This window comes from Nycticebus coucang, chromosome 13, assembly GCF_027406575.1.
Source record: "Nycticebus coucang isolate mNycCou1 chromosome 13, mNycCou1.pri, whole genome shotgun sequence".
In the NCBI taxonomy this organism is placed as follows: Eukaryota; Metazoa; Chordata; class Mammalia; order Primates; family Lorisidae; genus Nycticebus; species Nycticebus coucang.
Window position 1 is genome coordinate 20,219,215 of NC_069792.1, and position 19,975 is coordinate 20,239,189.

The 19,975-nt window shown below is 47.5% G+C and overlaps 2 protein-coding genes across 3 annotated transcripts in view; one reads left to right on the forward strand and one right to left on the reverse strand.

The window, feature by feature from the left end:
* The window catches only part of SLCO5A1 (solute carrier organic anion transporter family member 5A1), a 159,374-nt gene extending 144,735 nt beyond the window's left edge, over positions 1–14,639 (reverse strand). The window contains exons 1-3 of one of the 2 annotated variants that reach the window (XM_053558799.1): positions 14,509–14,586; positions 13,996–14,060; positions 11,557–12,954 (exon numbers count right to left, since the gene is read on the reverse strand). In XM_053558799.1, coding sequence (XP_053414774.1) covers positions 11,557–12,478 — 922 coding nt within the window. In that variant the 5' untranslated portion in view covers positions 12,479–12,954; positions 13,996–14,060; positions 14,509–14,586. Of the gene's footprint in view, positions 1–11,556; positions 12,955–13,995; positions 14,061–14,508 lie in introns of both variants that reach the window. The other variant, XM_053558800.1, reaches the window with a different exon arrangement.
* On the forward strand, positions 13,454–14,624 carry LOC128563293 (microtubule-associated protein 6-like). The gene is made up of 3 exons (XM_053558645.1): positions 13,454–13,545; positions 13,665–13,930; positions 14,227–14,624. The coding sequence occupies exons 1-3, from the start codon at positions 13,454–13,456 to the stop codon at positions 14,622–14,624; spliced, it is 756 nt and encodes a 251-aa protein (XP_053414620.1).
* Positions 14,640–19,975: the final 5,336 nt, after the last annotated feature.

Consider the following 19,975-nt stretch of genomic DNA (forward strand, 5'->3'; position numbering starts at 1 on the left):
GTGATTTTCAAACAGTGTGCCTCGGCACACTGGTGTGCCATAGGAGGATCTTAGGTGTGCCTCAAAATTTTTTTTTTTTTTTTTGTAGAGACAGAGTCTCACTTTATGGCCCTCGGTAGAGTGCCGTGGCCTCACACAGCTCACAGCAACCTCCAACTCCTGGGCTTAAGTGATTCTCTTGCCTCAGCCTCCCGAGTAGGCCTCAAAAATTTTTAAAGATCATTAATTAATTAATTAATTCAAAAAAGTTCAAAGCACAGTAAGTATATCCTTTTTTTTTTTTCCTTTTTGGTCAACATAATTTAAGTGTGCTGTGGAAGTTTAACTGTATGTTCAAGTGTGCTATGAGATTAAAAAAAGGTCAAAAAATGCTGGTCTACACATCTGTTCAGACTCAAACCAATTTAGTTATATCACCTGGACAAATCTTTCAATTTTTTTCAAACATCTTAACCACTTGTAAGCCTACAGTTCAATAGTGTTACATATATTTACATCATTGTGCAACAAATCTCTAAAACTTTTTCATCTTGCAAAACTAAAAGTCTATACCCATTAAACAATTGCCTATTTTTCCCTCTACTCAGCAACCACCATTTTACTTAGTTTCCATGAATTTGTCTATTAAAGAAATTCCATATAACGCTCGGCGCCTATAGCACGGCGGTTACGGCGTCCGCCACATACACTTAGGCTGGCGGTTTCAAACCTGGCCCGGGCCAGCTAACAACAATGCAACCAAAAAATAGCCAGGCACTGTGGCGGGCATCTGTAGTCCCAGCTACTTGGGAGGCTGAGGCAAGAGAATCACTTAAGCCCAAGAGTGGAAGTTGCTGTGAACTGTGATGCCAAGGCACTCTACTGAGGGTGACACAGTGAGACTCTGTCTCAAAAAAAAAAAAAAAAAGAAAAAGAAAAAGAAATTCCGTATAAGGGGAATCACACAGTATATGCATCTTTTGTGTCTAGCTCATTTCTCTTAGCATAATGTCCCCAAAGCTTACCTATGTTGTGGCATGCGTCAGAATTTCCTCCTTTTCTAAGCTTCTAATATCCCCTTGTATAAGATGTATGCACCACATTTTGATTACTCACTCATCTGCCAGTGGACATTTAGTTTGCTTCTACCTCTTGGTTGTTGTGGTAGCTATGAACATGGGTGTGTAATTACTTCCTGAAGATCCTAATTTCATTTCTTTTGGACACATATCATAAGTGGGGTTGTTGGATCATATGGTAACTCTACATTTAATAGGAACTATCTCACTGTTTTCCTTTACATGAATCCTTTAACCTTCTGAGGTCTGGGTTTCCTTGCTTGCTAAGCTATCATTTTCACAAAAGCTTAGAAGTAGCCACAGTTAGGCCAGGTGTGATGGCTCACGCCTGTAATCCCAGCACTTGGGAGGCCGAGGGGGTGGATTGCCTGAGCTCATAGATTCCAGACCAGCCTGAGCCAGAGCAAGACCTCGTCTCTAAAAAATAGCCAGGCATTGTAGTGGGCACCTGTAGTCCCTACTACTTGGGAGGCTGAGGCAAAGAGAATTGCTTAAGCCCAAGAGTTGGAGGTTGCTGTGACACCAAGCACTCTACGGAGGGCAACAAAGTGAGACCCTGTCTCAAAAAAAAAAAAGTAGCCACAGCTTATCAAATACCATAAACCTACACCTTGATTTTGCAAATGTAGTAAGAGATGGTGGTGTTACTCCTGACAAAGTAGAACTGTAATTAGCAGCTGGTTTTACCACAAGTGGCTCAATCCCAAGTTGAGAGAGAGTTCCTGTTTATAAAAAGGTCAAAAATTTCTAGTCTATCAATCCTTGCTCAAGATGTGGTCCTTGGACCAACAGCAATGGCGTCACTTGGGAGCATATTAGAAATGCAGACCTTCAGGACCAACTCAGATTGACAGAAACAGTACCTGCCTTTTGACAAGATCCCCTCGTGATTCACATGCACATCACAGTTTCAGGAGGACTATTTAAGACCACACAGATAACAGAGTTCATAGCAGTGGGAGGAGAGGGGGGATCTATGAATCGTGTTTGAAAATTGGATCATAAATGCTTCTAAAAATGCTGCTCTCGTTATTTGGGGATGGGCTGAATAAATCAATGTGCACCCAACCATCTTTTCCACAGTGAAGCAGTAAACCCCTCTGCTTTGCAGTGAGACCCCAAAATGTGTTTATTTCTCAGCATCTTACACTAATTTGTCTTAGAGACCAAACAATGACCACCAAGCGGCTGATAGAAACTCAGTCATTGCCAAGGGTAGAGAAGATACCTCGTGACACACATCAACCGTCCCAAAGCTCATGACCACCCTAACAAGGCGCTGTCACCTTCCATTTGCTGCACTTCGTCCTTCCCGCGGATTCTCCGTGTGTCCTGGAATCATTTCCTTAAATCCCTCCATCATCATGCTCCCTCATATTAGTTTTCAGTGGAGATTATTTTTTATTTACTTATGATCTGCACAGAGCCTACTTCCAAAAAGGGTGTTCTGTGACTTACAAAGATAAGCACATTGTAAACAAGCAAAATCAAAGCAGAATTTTATTTTATTTTTATTTCATTTTAGAGATGGGCTGTCACCATGTTGCCCAGGCTATCACAGGGCAGTGGCTATTCACAGGCACAACCCCACTACTGATCAGCACGAGAGCTCTGACCTGCCCCGTTTCCCACCTGGGCCAGTTCATCCCTCCTCAGGCAACCTGGTGGGCCCCTGCTCCCTGAAGGTCACCATACTGATGCCCAACTTAGTGTGGACACCCAGTTGACTTACTGCACTACAGCCCAGAACTCCTAGACTCAAGCCATCCTCCGGACTCAACCTCCTGAGTAGCTAAGACTACAGGTGCTCAAAAACCCGTTAAAAGTCTCAGAGGAAAATGTATGCCCCTAACTCTCCAGGCTTTCTTTCTCGCCTTCTCCCTGCCACCACTGTTCCTTCCCAGGAAAGAAGGGGATTCATGCAATTTATGAATTTGAAACAAACTGGGCATGCTCAGCCCTGCTCCTCCTCCTCACCTCCTTACAGTGAGTGAAAAATCCCACCTGCTCCTCCTTGGCATAAAACTCACGAAGGCACCACCAGTCCCGCCACATGGGGAAAGCCAAGGCTACCACACTTGGGCCCAGCATTGCCTGTGGCTGGGTGGGCAGGTTTATTTAATTCTGCAAAAGGCTATGAGCTACCTTCTTCAACCTCATTTCTATCAGTTTTCAAAAGTGGTATTTTTGGCCCTGTGTATTTACTCCTTCATCAAATTTCACAATTAAATCATAATTCAAGAGGGAGGAGGGTGTTATTTATCGGGCCCCTTCAAAATTCCAACCAAAAAAGTCAGGAAAAGTAATGCTACAAGGCACTTAGGGTAAGTTATTAATACTGGTCCCAAAAAAAAAAATTCTGAATTTTCTGCCTCCTGAGGCAAAAGTGTAAATATGACTGCTGCGACCAAAACTACGGGGCCACTCAGCACCCACTCCACCGGCCCCCAGCCTGCCTTCCTCTCCCATACGGACCGGAAAGTCTCAAACTGGTCTTCCCAAAATCCTGGTAACAAGAAGAGGCCAGGGGATTCCATCTGGCCACTAGGACACCTTCAGGCACGACCTCTCCACTTTTTCCTTCCATAGGAACAGGTATGTGAGGCCTGAGGTGTGGCAGGCATCACTAAGAGCAGCCCAGGAGAAAGAGAGAAGGGACTTGGTACCTGCCAAGGCTGCACCAGCCCTTGACAGCTATTCCAGCCAGCTCGCTACTCATCAAAGCCACTGCTACACTTGGTTATACGGTTCCAGAGAACACTGAGCTGAAAGGTCCACATGTGCATTTCTTTGTTTATTTTACTAGAAATAAAATCACACAGATATAGATCTAAAGTTTATAGATAGAGACATAGATTGCTCTAACACTGCTAGAACACTGATCGAGATTTTTCTATACAATATTTCTAAGTGGTGACTTCTTTCCTTTTTTCCAATTATAAAAAAGCTATGTTTAAGTATTTTCATAAGCCAAAAGAGAAAAATATCTCAGAAAGCAAAATATATATAACCATAGATGTATAAAATATATAGATGCACATATGTAATGTTTATATTACTATAAAATCTTGATTAAATACAACTCTGATTTCAAGCTCATGATACTTTTTAAAGACTAAGGAAATGGTTTTTTTTTTTTTTTTTTTTTAAAAAAAGAAGCCAAGAGGGATTTACTTAAAAAGCAATAATATGGGGTGGCGCCTGTGGCTCAAAGGAGTAGGGTGCTGGCCCCATATACCAGAGATTGTGGGTTCAAGCCCGGCCCGGCCCAAAACTGCAAAAAAAAAAAAAAAGAAAGCAATAATATGATCGGGCAGGTGGCTCACGCCTGTAATCCTAGCCTGGATTGGAATTGGAGACCAGCCTGAGCCACAGCAAGACCCCCATCTCTAAAACAGCCGGGTGTTGTGGCAGGTGCCTATAGTCCTAGCTACTTGGGAGGCTGAGGCAAGAAGATCTCCTGAGCCCAAGAGTTAGAGGTTGCTTTGAGCTAGGATGCCAGTGCACTCTACCCAGGATGACAGAGTGAGACTCTGTCTCAAAAAAATAAAAAGCAATAATAATTACCATCTGAGTAGGTGCTAGGACTGGTACATCCTGCCACCCTCCATGTGTAAAAGAAGACCCATTGTGGGGAAACTGAACGCCTACAAGCTCCTTAAACTTTAAAAGATCTTTTTTTATGTTACACAAGGTGTAAATGTACTTTACTTAAATGTCTAGACATTACTCACAGAAAGGGTTCGCGTGCAGAAAGTTCTTGTGATAAAACCTTAAGTCCTCAGAAAATTCAGTTAATTCAGAAAATTTTCCAACGATCAAAATTTTCCTATACTAATTTACCATGTTTTCATCCAGGGAATGATTTCCTATATATTTTAATTTCCTACGAAATGTTTCTTTCCTTTTTTCCAATTATTAAAAAAAGATAATTTAAGGGGCGGCACCTTTGGCTCAATGGAGTAGGGTGGCAGCCCCATACGCTGAAGGTGGCAGGTTCAAACACAGCCTCTGCCAAAAACTGCAAAAAAAAAAAAAACCCCAAAGGACAAAAAAAGATCATTTAAGGATTTTCATGCTCAGAAAGAGCAAAATCTCTCACTCACCTCTCTGGGATGACTTTGAATTCTGCTTTGACAGAGCAAAATACCACCACTTGCAGCTTACAGAACCCTTGCACACACGAAATCCCATTTAGAATTCAAAATATTACAGTGAAGGAAAGACTGTTCCAACCCCCACTGGAAACAGACGCTGAGAGAACTGACAGAGTTTGTCTAAAGTCCCATGCACCACCAGTCATTGGTAGGATGGGACTAAAATGCAGATTTTCTGTCTCCTTATCTGGTGCTCTTTTAAGATACTGAGCCAATACCAGCCCTTCTCTGCAGTGTGAAGTCAGGGCTGACAGTTAAGAGCACCCACACTGCTTGACTGACAGCAGACCATGTCAATCATTGCTTATTCTGAATTTTACCCAGTCAGTGTTATGGCTCTGTATTCTAGAAATGCATCTTTTTTTTTTTCCTTTTCTCACGTGGTTAGCCATTCTTCCTCCTTTTCCTGTTGGATCATGAATTCCTTGTTTTCTTTTTCTTTTTTTTTTGTGTGTGTGGAAGGGAGAAGACACTCTGTAGCCCTGGGGAGAGTGCTGTAATGTCACAGTTCACAGCAACCTCAAACACCTGGGTTCAAGAGCTCCTCTTGCCTCAGCCTCCCAAGTAGCTAGGACTATAAGCGCTTGCCACAACGCTCTGCTATTTTTATCTTTATAAATTTTTTTTTTTTTGGTGCCATGACTCAGATACACCCTGCTATTTTTAGAGATGGGGTCTCGCTCTTGCTCAGGCTGGTCTCAAGCTCTTGAGTTCAAGTGATCCCCCTGTGCCTCCCAAAGTGCTAAGATTACAAACATGAACCCACGCACCCAGCCTTTGGATTATTAATTTCTTGCCCTGAAAGGATCACATTTTCTGTCTCTCCTTGACATGTAATTACAAATCATGATCGAGTTGTTAACCTTACTTTTTTTTTTTTTGAGACAGAGCCTCAAGCTGTCGCCCTAGGCAGAGTGCCATGGCATCACAGCTCACAGCAACCTCCAACTCCTGGGCTCAAGCGAGTCTCCTGCCTCTACCTCCCAAGTAGCTGGGACTACAGGCACCCGCCACAACGCCTGGCTATTTTTTGGTCACAGCCGTCATTGTTGTTTGGCGGGCAGGGCTGGATTCGAACCCACCAGCTCAGGTGAACGTCGCTGGTGCCTTAGCCGCTTGAGCAACAGGCGCCAAGCCTGTTAACCTTACTTCTTATTAATACCTAATTTCTCTATGCTCGAGGTCAATTCTAAGCCTCTCTCCTTTCAGAAATTAAGACATCTAGTGGCTCCAAACGCTACTCTAGCTCACCTGTGACTACATCTCTTCCACAGAACTTTCAAAACCTTAAGATACACAACGACATTCTATTTCAATGGTCTTAACGTTACTTCAGGTATTTGTTCCTACCTACAATTATTAATCTCTACCTGATTATTTCTTTCTTCTGTGGTTGTAATGAGAAGTTAGAAAGACTGACAGGAAGGTTAAGAAAGGATTGGATGATGAAAAGAGTAATACAGGCTCAGCGCCCGTAGCTCAGTGGTTGGGGCGCTGGCCACAGGCACCAGGGCTGGTGGGTTCGAACTCAGCCCCACCCTGCTAAAAAAAAAATAATGAAGGCGGCGCCTGTGGCTCAGTCGGTAAGGCCCCGGCCCCATATACCGAGGGTGGCGGGTTCAAACCCAGCCCCGGCCAAACTGCAACCAAAAAATAGCCAGGCGTTGTGGTGGGCGCCTGTAGTCCCAGCTACTCGGGAGGCTGAGGCAAGAGAATCACTTAAACCCAGGAGTTGGAGGTTGCTGTGAGCTGTGTGAGGCCACGGCACTCTACAGAGGGCCATAAAGTGACACTCTGTCTCTACAAAAAAAAATAATAATAATAATGACAACTACAACAACAACAAAAAATAGCCAGGCATTGTGATGGGTGCCTGTAGTCCCAGCTACCTGGGAGGCTGAGGCAAGAGAACCACTTGAGCCCAAGAGTTGGAGGTTGCTGTGAACTATGACACTATGGCTCTCTACCGAGGGCAACATAATGAGACTCTGTCTCAGGAAAAAAAAAAAGGGTAATACAAAAAAAAGTTTTGTAAAAAACAACCAATTTTTTTTTTGTTTTTTTTTTTTTTAGACAGAGTTTCACTATGTCACCTTCAGTAGAGTGCTGTGGCATCACAGCTCACAGCAACCTCAAACTCTTAGGCTTAAGTGATTCTGTTGTCTCAGCCTCCCAAGTAGCTGAGACCACAGGAACCTGCCACAACGCCCAGCTATTTTTTGTTGTTGTTGTTGCAGTTGTCATTGTTGTCCAGCTGGCCCGGGTTGAAACCCACCAGCCTGGGTGTATGTGTCCAGCACCTACCTACTAAGCTATGGACACTGCCCACAACAAAGATTTTTTTAACCAGTTATTTCTTAGGAAAAATTCCACATCGTAATTGGTTAACGCTGCTCACGTTTTAAGAATATAGTGGTTTCTGATTTTAACGTGTACAGAGGTAGTCTATAAAACCTAATTTCAAAGGGTTTAGAGAATGATCTTATTTGATCATGTCTGGTCACTTCAAACCAGGTCTGCCTTCTTCTGCACAGTTCCAACACTCTGCTAACGTGGCACAGCCTCAGGTGTCAGTTACCTCGCAGGGCCTCTTGCCACAGGGCCACGCAACATGGCAGGAAGCCTAAACATTATACAGTCAGAAAGGCATGGGGTGAAAGCCCTGAAATAAAGTCACTTAAACTTTGTGAGCCTCAGTTTCTTCATCCATAAAATATGGAAGGAAATCTCCATCTCACAAGGCTATTGACAACATGAAATGAAATAATATATGAACGATTCCTGGTATTCAATACACTGTAGCTGCTACTGAGATCCATTTACTAAGAGGCAGAATTCTCAGATGTTTCCTAAAGAATGTGTCCTAAGGCATTTATCAAAATGTTTTCAAGAAAAACACTATGTAGTCAACATCTTAAGAAAGAAAAGAAGAAAAAACGGCAAATACCGCTTCTATTACTTTCCTCCCCGTGCACGTGCCCCTTGACTCCCCTACCTGGAATTGGCAATACTTTGTCATTATATCAAAAACTCCTCAAATGCTTGGGGCAGAGTCTCATTTTTGGTCTTCCCAAAACTAGGACAGTGCCTAGCACAGAATATGTACTTAATACAATCTTGTATGTTTCTTCTTGGTGGGCAATTGCTACCAGAAGAGTTCAATCTTGGGGTTCTAATTAGAAGATGTTCTCCCTTTGCGTAGGGCTCTGCGGTTTTGAGGAAGCAAGTTTGTGTCAATAGTACTCAGAAGTGGGATGGAAGGGACGTCCAAGTTTTCAAATAAAGGCAAGCATCAGCAATATTTCAATTATTTGAAAAATAACTAGTATACTTACACAAAATATCACTTTATTATTTACTATTTTCTTTTTTTTTTTTTTTTTTTTTTTTTTTTTTTTTTTTGGTAGAGACAGAGTCTCACTTTATGGCCCTCGGTAGAGTGCCGTGGCCTCACACAGCTCACAGCAACCTCCAACTCCTGGGCTTAAGCAACTCTCTTGCCTCAGCCTCCCGAGTAGCTGGGACTACAGGCGCCCGCCACAACGCCCGGCTATTTTTTGGTTGCAGTTAGGCCGGGGCCGGGTTTGAACCCGCCACCCTCGGTATATGGGGCCGGCGCCCTACCGACTGAGCCACAGGCGCTGCCCGATTATTTACTATTTTCAAAGGGAGAAATGAATTTTTACGATGAAAAGATTTGGCAATCACCCATTCAACCAGGTGTTTAAACTTGACATCACTAATGAATGGCCCAATGCATGTAATATAAAACACTCAGCATTACCTGTGTCATAGTTCAGCCAAAAATGTTTGTGTGAATTTAATCAAGCCTTTAGACTGAACTTCCAGGGTACAAGAAATACAAGGAAAGGAGGAATAAGACAGGTCACACTATAAGGAAATGATCAGATAAATCTAGAATGTGGAGCAATGTTCAAATCAACCAGCCTGTCCCATCAAAATGTCTATGTCCTGGAAAAAGAAAAGAGTTAAGGCCCTGTTGTAGCTTATAAAAGGCTAAAAGGGCTAATAGCCAAATGCAATGTATGAGTGAATTTTTATTGGCTCCTGCTTTAAAAAATAATTATTATAAAAGACGTCAGAGGACAACGGAGAAAATGTGAATATGGTCTGAATATTTAATGATAGTAGGAAATGATCACTTTCTTAGGATGTTAATCCTTCTCCAGTTATGTAAAAGAGTGCCCTTATTTTCAGAAGATTCATGTTGAAGCCGATGGGTGTCTGCGATTACTCTCACAGGGATTGGTCCGCCACCCACAAAAAAATGTTTCTAGACATACATACACACGCACATGCACACAGGTTGATAAAGCCAACATAACAAAATGAACAATTATTGAATTTATACTGGTGTGTATTATACTACTGTTTCAACTTTCCTGTATATTTTTAAATTTGTCATTATAAATGTTAGAAAATATGAAGGCAAAAGAAAGGAAAAAAAAAGAAAACATGGAGGCAAAGTATAACTGAGCTATTCTTATCTGTCCAGAATGAAGATTTCCTTCCCTTGCATTGAATAATAAAAATAAGGTACTTTTGTCCTGATGCATTGGGCCAGTTACTGGGGACCTAAACATCCCTCGTTAACAGATTTTGGGGACAGCAACTATACTGAGGACAAAACATAACCCTCTTTAATTGGATATTATTTTCACGGTCCTTTGAAAACCTTATTATTCCCAAACTAAGGATCCTATCAGCACATGCCTAATAAATGTGGCTAGTATTTGCTTACTTACCATTTTAATTTTTTTTTTTTTGAGACAGAGTCTTGCTATACCGCCCTTGGTAGAGTGCCATGGTATCACAGCTCACAGCAACCTCAAACTCTTGGGCTTAAGTAATTCTCTTGCCTCAGCCTCCCAAGTAGCTGGGCCTACAGGCACCTGCCACAATGCCCGGCTATTTTTTTGTTGTAGTTGCCATTATTGTTTAGCTGGCCCGGGCAGGGTTCAAACCATCCTCAGTGTACATGGCTGACCCTAACCACTGTGCTATGGGTGCTGAGCCACCATTTTAATTTTTTAATAAAGTAAAATCCTTTACCTTGGTTTAGTTGGACTCCAGTGGAAAAACAGAAAATCAGAAAACTCTTCTAGTACAACAGCTATTGATTCTTTCCATGGGTTCAAATCCATCCCTCAGAAGTTCAGTTTTGTTTTGTTTGTTTGTTTGTTTGGGGTTTTCTGTTTTGTTTTGATGCAGTCTTACTCTGTTGCCCTGGGTAGAGTGCCATGTTTTCAGCCTAGCTCACAGCAACCTCAAACTCTTGGGCTTAGGTGATCCTCTTGCCTCAGCCTCCTGAGTAGCTGGGACTACAGGCACCTACCACAATGCCTGGCTAGATTTTCTATTTTTAGTAGAAACAGGGTCTCACTCTTCCTCAGGCTGGTCTCAACTCCTGAGCTCAAGCAATTCACGGCCTTAGTCTCCCAGAGTGCTAAGATTACAGATATGAGCCACTGCATCTGCCCAGAAGTTCAGTTTTGAAGGAGCAGATGCTATAGGGAGATGCTGACAACCACAGATTTCTAGAAACTAAGTTTTCCTACTTGCTGCAGTGGTCGCCTGATCTCTGGTGAGCACCCTTACTTAACTCAAGCACCCTTCTCCACTGGTGTTCGTTTTGTAAGACAACATATGAAACCCCAGAGCAATGGCTTTTCAGAAAATAGTAACAAATTCTTCTCCCAAGTGCAAATAATTGAGGGTCTTCGACCAGCAATAAAATAAAGAAAAATAATTTTGGATAAACCTCACAACCTGTGCTGTTGCTTCTGCATAAAGATAACCCAGTCATTTGATATTACTCAAGTCTGTGGGCTTTTTTTTTTTTTAATAGTGATGCAGGTGACATGCGTGACATGCAAGCCTGAGGGTGACAAAGTCTGACTCCTCCAGGATCCCTGCTGTTGGGGACAGGAACAAGAAGCTGCAGCAGATGAAAGCAGTAAATAATTCAAACTTCACACACTAGTTACTTCTATTCCTTTCTGAACACGTTTATTAGAAGATAAATTGGAGATTTTCAAAAGGTAGGTAGCAAGAGAGAGAAGCACTACCCCATAATTGAAAGTTGGTGTTACTGGGGAAAAGGCAAATGGGAAGTTGTAAGTCTGAAAATCTGTTCCAAGAACTCTCAATTGATTCCCCCCCAACCCAAAAACATGCCTCGGCAAGGCTAAAACATAAAGTGAACCTTAACGCTTAAAATATACGAAAATATGAAAAAAAAAATTTTCCTTTAAATTGTTAGAAGGCAAAGTAAGTTTCGGTGTGGGTCAAACTTCTATGAGAGAACAGTGAAGTCTTACCTAGGTACAAGGATGCGTTTTCTTTCTTGACATTGTCATCCAGGTAGGTTGGTCCCAGGGTATAAATAGGTGTGGAGCCCATTCCGATGAGAATCTGTGCGCAGATGAATAAAGCCACGTAGATCCAATGACTGTTTCCTCCTGAATCCTTCAGGCAGGCAGGAGTCTCCAAAGTGGTCAGGGTTACCGCGGAGTTGCCGCTCTGACACAGGCCGTCGTTGGGGACCGAGGCGTTTAGCTCCTGGATCTGGTAGGGAGGCGAGATGAAGTGAGGCAGGGTGAACAGCGCAGCCCCGAGGGCGATGAGGACGCCGCCCACCGCCAGCCACAGGGGGCGCCGGCCGCGGCCGCCGAAGTAGCTGACGAACACCACCACCACCAGGTTCCCGATGTCGAAGCAGCTGACCAGCAGCCCCGACTCGGAACTCTTCAGGCTGTAGCGCCTTTCGATGGTGGTGATGACGCTGCTCAGGTACCCGGAGACCATTAACGCCTGGATGAAGGTCAAAAAACACATGCAAACCAGGAAGCATCGGGAATCCGTGAGGACCACGTACAGACACCTGCTCTCCTGGAGGGCGGCCAGCGTGGAGGACACCGAGACGGTTTTGCTGACGTCCGCCCTGTGGTTAAAGTCCCCGAGCCCCGCCATCCCCGCCGGAGTGGACGGGTCCGAGGGGCTGCCGGCCGTCGGGTCCGGACCCTGCCTCAGCTGCGGGCGGCCGGACGATTCGGCGCGGCCGGGGGCCGGCTCGGCGTCTGCGCGCGCAGGACCGAGGGGCGGCCGGCAGGAGGCGCTGCTCAGCACCGGCAAACTCTTGGACCTGAAGGTCTCCGCCTGGCTCTTCTGGACAGCTCCTGCCGGGGCCCGCGCCTCCAGCTGACCTCCCGCTTGGGGCTGTAGTCCAGTTCCTTCGTCCATGGCTCTCAGAATTCAGACTCGATCGCTTATCGCACCCAAGGACTCCGGCGCTTTTCATCCACCGGCACTGGGGGCCGAAGCCGGGCCCACTCAGTCGTGCCCACGCGGGACGCGGACTGGGGAAGCAGAGCCGCGCGACCGGGCATCCTCACCAGCCGGAAGGCGCCCAGCGCATCCTGACCGCAGACACTGCCCCGAGGCTCCGCGGCGGCGTGCCGCGGGGGGCAGGGGTCCACGCGGTCCTACGGTGAGCCCTGCCTGGCGTCCCCCTCCGGGCGGTGGCTCGCGGCGGGCTCCCTGCGCGTCCCGGGCTCATCCCCTCCGCCGCCGCCACTGCTCGGCCGGCGGCCCGGAACGAGTGCCCCCCGCGCCCGGCGTGGGGGGCACTTAGCGCTGCTGTCTGCACCCCATCCCACTTTGCACGCCGGGTCTTCGCCGCCTGGGCTCGCGACGCCCTCAGGAGTCAAGTTGCCGACCTGCAAAGAAAGGACGGTCAGCGCAGGGTGGCTGGGGCTTGAGGCGAGCGTCCCCGCGCGCCAAGGGCCAGTGCTAGGATGGTCCCGAGTGGGGCGGAGGGGCGAGCGAGGAGCCGGACCCTGCAGGAGGCGGCAGCTGCGGGCTGCAGTCTCCAGCCCCGAACAATGAGCAGCAGGCGGTCGCAGAGACTCTCCTGCATTGTCTGCCGCGGACCGGCCCCCGCCCCGCCCCTTTCGCCTTAAACGGAGCGTTTGCTTTTATATGCTAATAATTATCAACCTGGCAGCTCTGACTCACAGGCAGAGTCTTTTATTCGAGTGAACTAATTGCAACCTTTTTGTACTCCCACTCCATTACTCAAAATAGAAAATGCCCCAGAGAACAAAGGAAAGTTGTTGTTTTTGTTTTTGTTTTTTTTTTACTGACATACAGTGTATTCCCCGTCCCAATTTTAAAAACCAGAAAAGGCTGGGGGGGTAGGACACTACGTATGTAGAAATGTGTGTGCGCTGGCACGTGTGCGCGACTAGATGTGAATCTGTCAGCTCCACTAGAGACACGTCCTCAAAGCCAAAGGCGGCAGCAAAAAGGTCAACATGCTTGCCTCTTTATTCCCGACGCTAAAAATAAACCCCTGCCCGAAAGAACTATTAGATTACAAATACCAGGGGCATTCGACACTAAGTCCCAGCGCGCCCTAAGTACCAAGCGAAACCGAAAATCAATTTGCTTCGCCGAGGGCTAGAGAAGCCACAACCAAACAAAGAGACGCCGGCTGGCGGGCAAAACGCGCCCCAGCCGCGCACGGAGCCGGCTCGGCACGCGCGGGCCGCCGCGCAGGGGCGCTGTTCACTGAGCGCACCCCGAGGGTGGGCCCGGTCCGCGCGCGCGTGCGCGGCCACACACACACCGCGCTCTCGCCATCCCGCACCCAGCATGAATTCAGCCAGAGTAGAAAAGAGCTGTGCCCCCGGGGTAAGCCCCCTCGCCCTAAGATCGCCCCCTCCCCCCCACTTCTCCAGCCCAGGGAGGGTATGCACCGGGTGAGAGAGAGCCGGGCTCCGCTGCTTCGGGTTTCATTCTGCGGCGCGCCTTTGTGCTGCTGCTGAGAAAAGAAGGCAGGAAGGCTAAGGGAGAGAGGGGAGAGGCTGGGCGGGCAAAGGGTGGCAGCTCCGGCGTCTCTCTCTGCTGTGCTGGGCCAGGCAGGTCCCCAGATTCCCGGCCTGCCAGCCACTTACGAGCCCGGGCTTCCCAGCCTCCTGCTTGCCCAGGCGCTTTCCCGGGGAACCCCATCAGTCGCTGCGTGCAGAGCCAGGGAATCCCCGCAAACTCCCCGCGCCGGGGTCTTCCGAGCCCCAGCCTGGGCGAGCACCCTCACCGCGGCGCAGACTCGATGGACACGCGAATCCAGGCAGGGAGCTGTTGGAGCAGGCGTGGATCCCAGGGACACCCCCTGCGCGCGCGCGCACATACACACACGCAGACCCCGTGGGAGGACAGACTGCCGGCGACCGCTCGCCGCGCTGCCGGGCACACCAGCCGCAGCTACTCACTAGCGAGTCTGTCCGTCAGTCAGCCCGGCAGAGAGTGGAACCGCGGGAGGTGGGACTATGGAGCTACGGGGAAAGTTGGGAGCCGCCTGGGGACGCGGCCTCGGTGCAGCCGCTGAGAAATCAGTGAATGAGACTGTGATTCACGCTGAACTCTTCCCGCATCCCTCTTCTGTCACCCAAGCCGCCTCCTCTCCAGACACACGCGCACAGAGACGCGGCTGGCCTGGAGCGGCCAGGGCGCAGGCGCGCGGGCAGCCACCCGCCCAGCCCTCAGCCCGCCGGCCACGCGGCTGCCCTTCACCTGTGCGGCTGCTGGGGCCAGCCGCGCCGAAGCCCCGGGGGAGCAGCTCTTAAAAGTTCAGAGGCGGAGGAAGAGAGGCCACTCTGAATAAAGAAATTGTCTCCGATAGTTTATAACATGCCTTGTGCTCCTCACATGCCTCACCCACCCACAGCAGGTCCTGGGACCAAAAATAAGCAGGACAAGATTCCTGGTCTGAGGAAATCTCGGTTTGGGGTGAATTTTCATGTAAAGGGCGAACAGTACTGTTGGTACATCCTACACAGCCTGATCCTGGAGAACTTGACATCCTTGAGCCAGGCGTCTAGGCAGCCGGAGGAGTGTTTACAAGGCGCAAGGGCCTGGTGCTGACAGTCAATAGGTTGGTGAGTTAATGGACGATTGCAGGAATGGGGCAGAGGCCTGGCCTGCAGGAGTAGCCAGCAGGAAAGACACTGAGGGTTTCTTTCCTAAGTTGTGTATTGTCGGTACTGAGGGGACAGTGACATTCTAACTTCCTCACCAGACAGCTGGCCCTGGCCGTGATGGACTGAAGGGAGGCCACGCTGGGGACACAGAAGGAAGTTAGGAGGCAACCTCAAAGCAAAATGTGAGAGGGGTGTAGACAGGAGGGGACTGGCTGAAAACACATTTAGGAGGAGGATGTGACCATGGGGAGAGGACAGACCAATGTAGGATGAGGCCCAAGTTTCACAGTGGGTCACTGGGTGTGTGATCTCCAACCAAAGCACAGCCGGAGGGAGAAACATGGTTCCCATTTTAGATGCACTGAGTCTGAAATGTTTGGGGGACAGCCGAGTGTACGTGTCCCGTAAGCAACTGGACATGGGATACACAGCAGGTGTGGACTAGGACTGCAAACTGATAGTCATCAGCCTGAAGGCAATGTGAGGAAGGAGGAGATAGATGGGGGAGATCATCTAAACCGTAAAGAGATGCAGGCGGAAGATGGGTGGGGCCTTGGAACACTACGACCTAGGAGGAGAGGGGAAAAGATACAGAAGGACATTAGAAGGAATGATCAGAGAGACTTTAAAAAAGCCAGAACAGCGGATGTCTTTTAGAAGGGAGGGGTCAGATGCACACTGGCCACAGAGAAGTCAAATAGGATGAAACCTGAAAAGGGTATCTGAGGACACTGGTGACTTTTGATGGAGCAGGGTGGTGACCTAATCAAGGAAAGAAGGTTGCTCACAACCAGTGACTGTGCTGGCTGTTACCATCAAGCCAAGGCCATTCCACCGGCCCCTGGACTTACCCAATGAGAACATTGTCTGCATTTTATAGATGGGACAAGTGTACAGAGATTAAATAACCTCATAAAGGCATAGAGCTATCTGTAGACAATACGAATCCATGTGCTCCAAAGTCTATGCTGCTGACCGCGTAAGCCTGATTCTCCACTCCCTCCCTTTTCATTGGACAGCATCTTGACTCATCAGTGCACCTGGCATCTGGTAATTATCTCCCTTTAGTCCAACAGCCCTCAGATCTACAGCTGATCCTGAGAGAACAAGTAAAGGCAGCTGACACCAAAGAGCAGCTGCAAGACTGACAGATCAACCAGAGCCAAGTCACGGACGTCACGCATTTCCTCATCCCCTCTTCTCAACATCTCCGTTAAGCTCATGGTCACTTTTGCGCAGACAAGCAACATGACTCCAGCTGCCACCCTTCCCAAATTTTAGCCCTACTAGTAAAGTGAGCAAAGATATGTAGCACTTCCTGCACATAAATACTCTTCTGAGCTTATTCTGGATCCAAACAGAGTCAATCTGTCTCCTGTTACCTCCTTCCAAGGTCTGTTCCCCATTCTCTCATTTCAGCCTCAGCTCCAGACATCAGCTATTCTATAGCAAATTCAATCAGGTGCCATCAGAGAGCTTTCCTTCTGAAAGTCAGACAACCAGGCCCTCTGGAACATGCTGTGTTTATTCATCGTCAGTTGCCATAGTTAAACTAAATACAACTCTAAGAACCTGTGGGTTTTTTATTGCCACTAACAGAAGATCGTGATTTATAGACAAAATAAAAAGGATTCAATTAGCTACTCACATGAGAAACAAAAAGAAGGCTTGGTGCCTGTAGCACAGTGGTTACTGTGCCAGCCACATACACCAAGGGTGGCGAGTTTGAACCTGGCCCGGGACAGCTAAACAACAATGACAACTGCAACAAAAATAGCTGGGCGTTGTGGCAGGCTCCTGTAGTCCCAGATACTTGGGAGGCTGAGGCAAGAGAATCGCTTAAGCCCAGAGTTTGAGGTTGCTGTGAGCTGTGATGTCACAGCACTCTACCGAGGGTGACATAGTGAGACTGTCTCAAAACAACAAAGAAAGAAAAAGAAAACACTCAACAAGGGACATTTCCTTTGCTTCCCTTTTTGCAGTTAAAGATGACTTTGGAAAAGGCCAGGTATGCCTCCATTAGCCCTAGTCTTCCAAATATAGAAAGAAATGGGCTCACATTGTGGGGGTCCACTACTCCACAGTTCATTCCACGTGGGTATGTGGAATGGTTTGGATGGTTTCCTGCCCTGTTTGGAGTAGGAGAGGAAACACATCACTGTACACTCTCTTCAAATTTTCAGGCTTGCTTACACTTTTTCTAAGTCAGTGTAACTTATACATACATGGCTTCTGATCTTTACATAATAAAAGAGTAGCCTTTGGAACTCCTAGGCCATTCTACAGGTTTAAAATCTGGCTGCCCTAAAGAATGGGAAGGAGAAGGCGGGAAGGAGACATTCCCCCCGCCCGCCCCCAACTTCCTTCTAAAAGAGGGTCACTTCACAGGTCTCGAGGACAGAAGAACTGAGTTCTGGTCCATAATATTTTAAAATATAATATATCGTTGCCAATGCTATAATTGAGTTAGATATTGGTTATTTGAGAGGAAGCAAATTCTATCTTTAAGGTAACCCCTTTATACAGCATGGTGTTTATACCCTTACTTATATGTGAATTTCAATCTGGGTAAATTAGAAGAACAGATCTGGCCCCAGCGAACAATGAACGCAGACAATCCCTCCAGCCCTGTGGTGCCAGGGTCCAGCAAGTGCTAAAGGAGCACAGTGACCAACCATGTCCATTTTAGCTCTGCAAGTCCTGCACCCCAGGAAATCACAGTCCCATGAACACTTGGACAATCGGCCACCTGTAAAGGAGCCAGGCAGGTGGGTGGCATGTCTGGGAGGCGGCCAGGAGAAGATAAGACTCCATCAGTCAGGACCTTGCAGAAGCTGCCCCCTCCATTCATACAACTAAGCCAGATGCTCCAAGACTAGTAATGGGGAGAAAATTCCCTGTGAAGAAGTGACAAATATCCCCAAAGATTCATGTTCCCTTGAAAGATGTTTTGTAATTGTCACCACTGCCTCCTGGGCCTGGAAAGGGAGGTAGACAGGAAGGGGACAGAGAGGTTAGGAGAGACCGTCCTCCATCTGCATTTCTGCATGTTCCTTTTGGGGTATGCCTACAAAGCACGTGGAAAAACTCACACTTTGTTTTTCCTCAGCTCACACACAACAATCTACACGGAAGACTTAGGAGACCAAATGTGTGGGATTTTCCCCACCAGCAAGCAAGCAATCGATCCTGCCCCAGACCAAGCGGGGTATGCTTCCAATTCAGGTCTGACCCTGAATGACCCTACTGGTGATCGTGACAGATCCCACAGGAGAGGGCCCAGTCCCACCAGAAATTCCCCTCCTCCCCCAGACTCCAGTCGCAAGTCTGGGAACTTCAAGGTGCAGCTCCCACAACCCCTCTTTAGGGTCGGCAGAGCATACACGTGAAGACATGCACAGGACAGGGCGTCAGGAATCTCTGCGTGTCCAGCTACCTAGCAGCTCTCTGAACCCTGTCCTCTCAGGCCTTTAACTGAGATTCACTGGACAGATGTGATGGAAGAGAACCATGTTGAAATGTGATTTGATGAGAAGAGTGTAACCTGCTGCTGCTGGGCTGAGCAGGGAAACCCAGCAAGGCCCGTCTGTTCAGATTCTCCTTGGCCTCTCTGGGCAGCGTCCCTTCCTCCAGGGTGGAGGGCAGGACCATCTCTGAATAGAGGGTCTTGTGACCAGCAATCAGGCCTGAGAAGATTAGAGTTCTGCCTGAGGCAGTTGAAAGGAGGACAGGAGAAGGTCAGAGGGAGAGATTCTATTTGGTGAGGCCTGTTTCTGAGGCCTAAAGTGTTCTAACATTGTAACAAGATGTAACAAGGGCTATAGGAGTCATTAGCCAGGAACTAGGAACAAAACATACACACACACAGGGTGCCAAAAAAAGTACACTTTTTTTTTTTTTTGAGACAGATTCTTACTATGTCGCCCTCGGTAGACTGCTGTGGCATCACAGCTCACAGCAACCTCAAACTCTTGGGCTCAAGTGATGCTCTTGCCTCACCTTCCCAAGTAGCTGGGACTACAGGAGCCTGGCTAGTTTTTTCTATTTTTAGTGGAGATGGGGCCTCACTTTGCTCAGGTTGGTCTCATACTCCTGAGCTCAGGCAATCCATCCACCTCAGCCTCCCAGAGTACTAGGATTACAGTTTTTTCCTTTCTTAAAACCTGTGTACATTTTTGGGCACCCTCTGTGTATATGTGTACGTATCATCAACATATCACACCACTCTTTACCCAGGCCATTCTCTGGCTTGCGTTTGCAGCCAGCAACCTGGACGGATGAGATAATGGTTCCCCCTGGACCAAGAGCAGGCTTGCTTCTGCTCACTAAAAAAGCAATGCGTCCCCAAGCTCAGCGCTTCTCTCCCGTGATGCCGCCCACTGTGTGCACAGGTATCCATGAGTGGCTCTTTGCACCACCTGCGGGACGTAGGGGCCCTCAGGACCCATCACAAGCATTGTACCATCAATCTAGCCACTACTTTTGCCATGAATAGTAAATATCCTTTGCCTCTGACAATAGAGTATTTCCTCCCCACTGTCCATGAAACGCTAGCAGGCTAACTTGTCCACTTGGAAGTAATGGGAAATCCTGGACCCTACCCAGTTCCTGACGGGCACTGCCCAATTTAATACTCCCACTCAGATTTTAGCTTCCCTTATACTCTAAAGTATGGCTGTCCTAAGGCCTCATGTTTTAAATAGGTCTTTCCTCAAGCTTAAAAGCTAACAAAGAAAAATAAATTCATGTGATAATACAA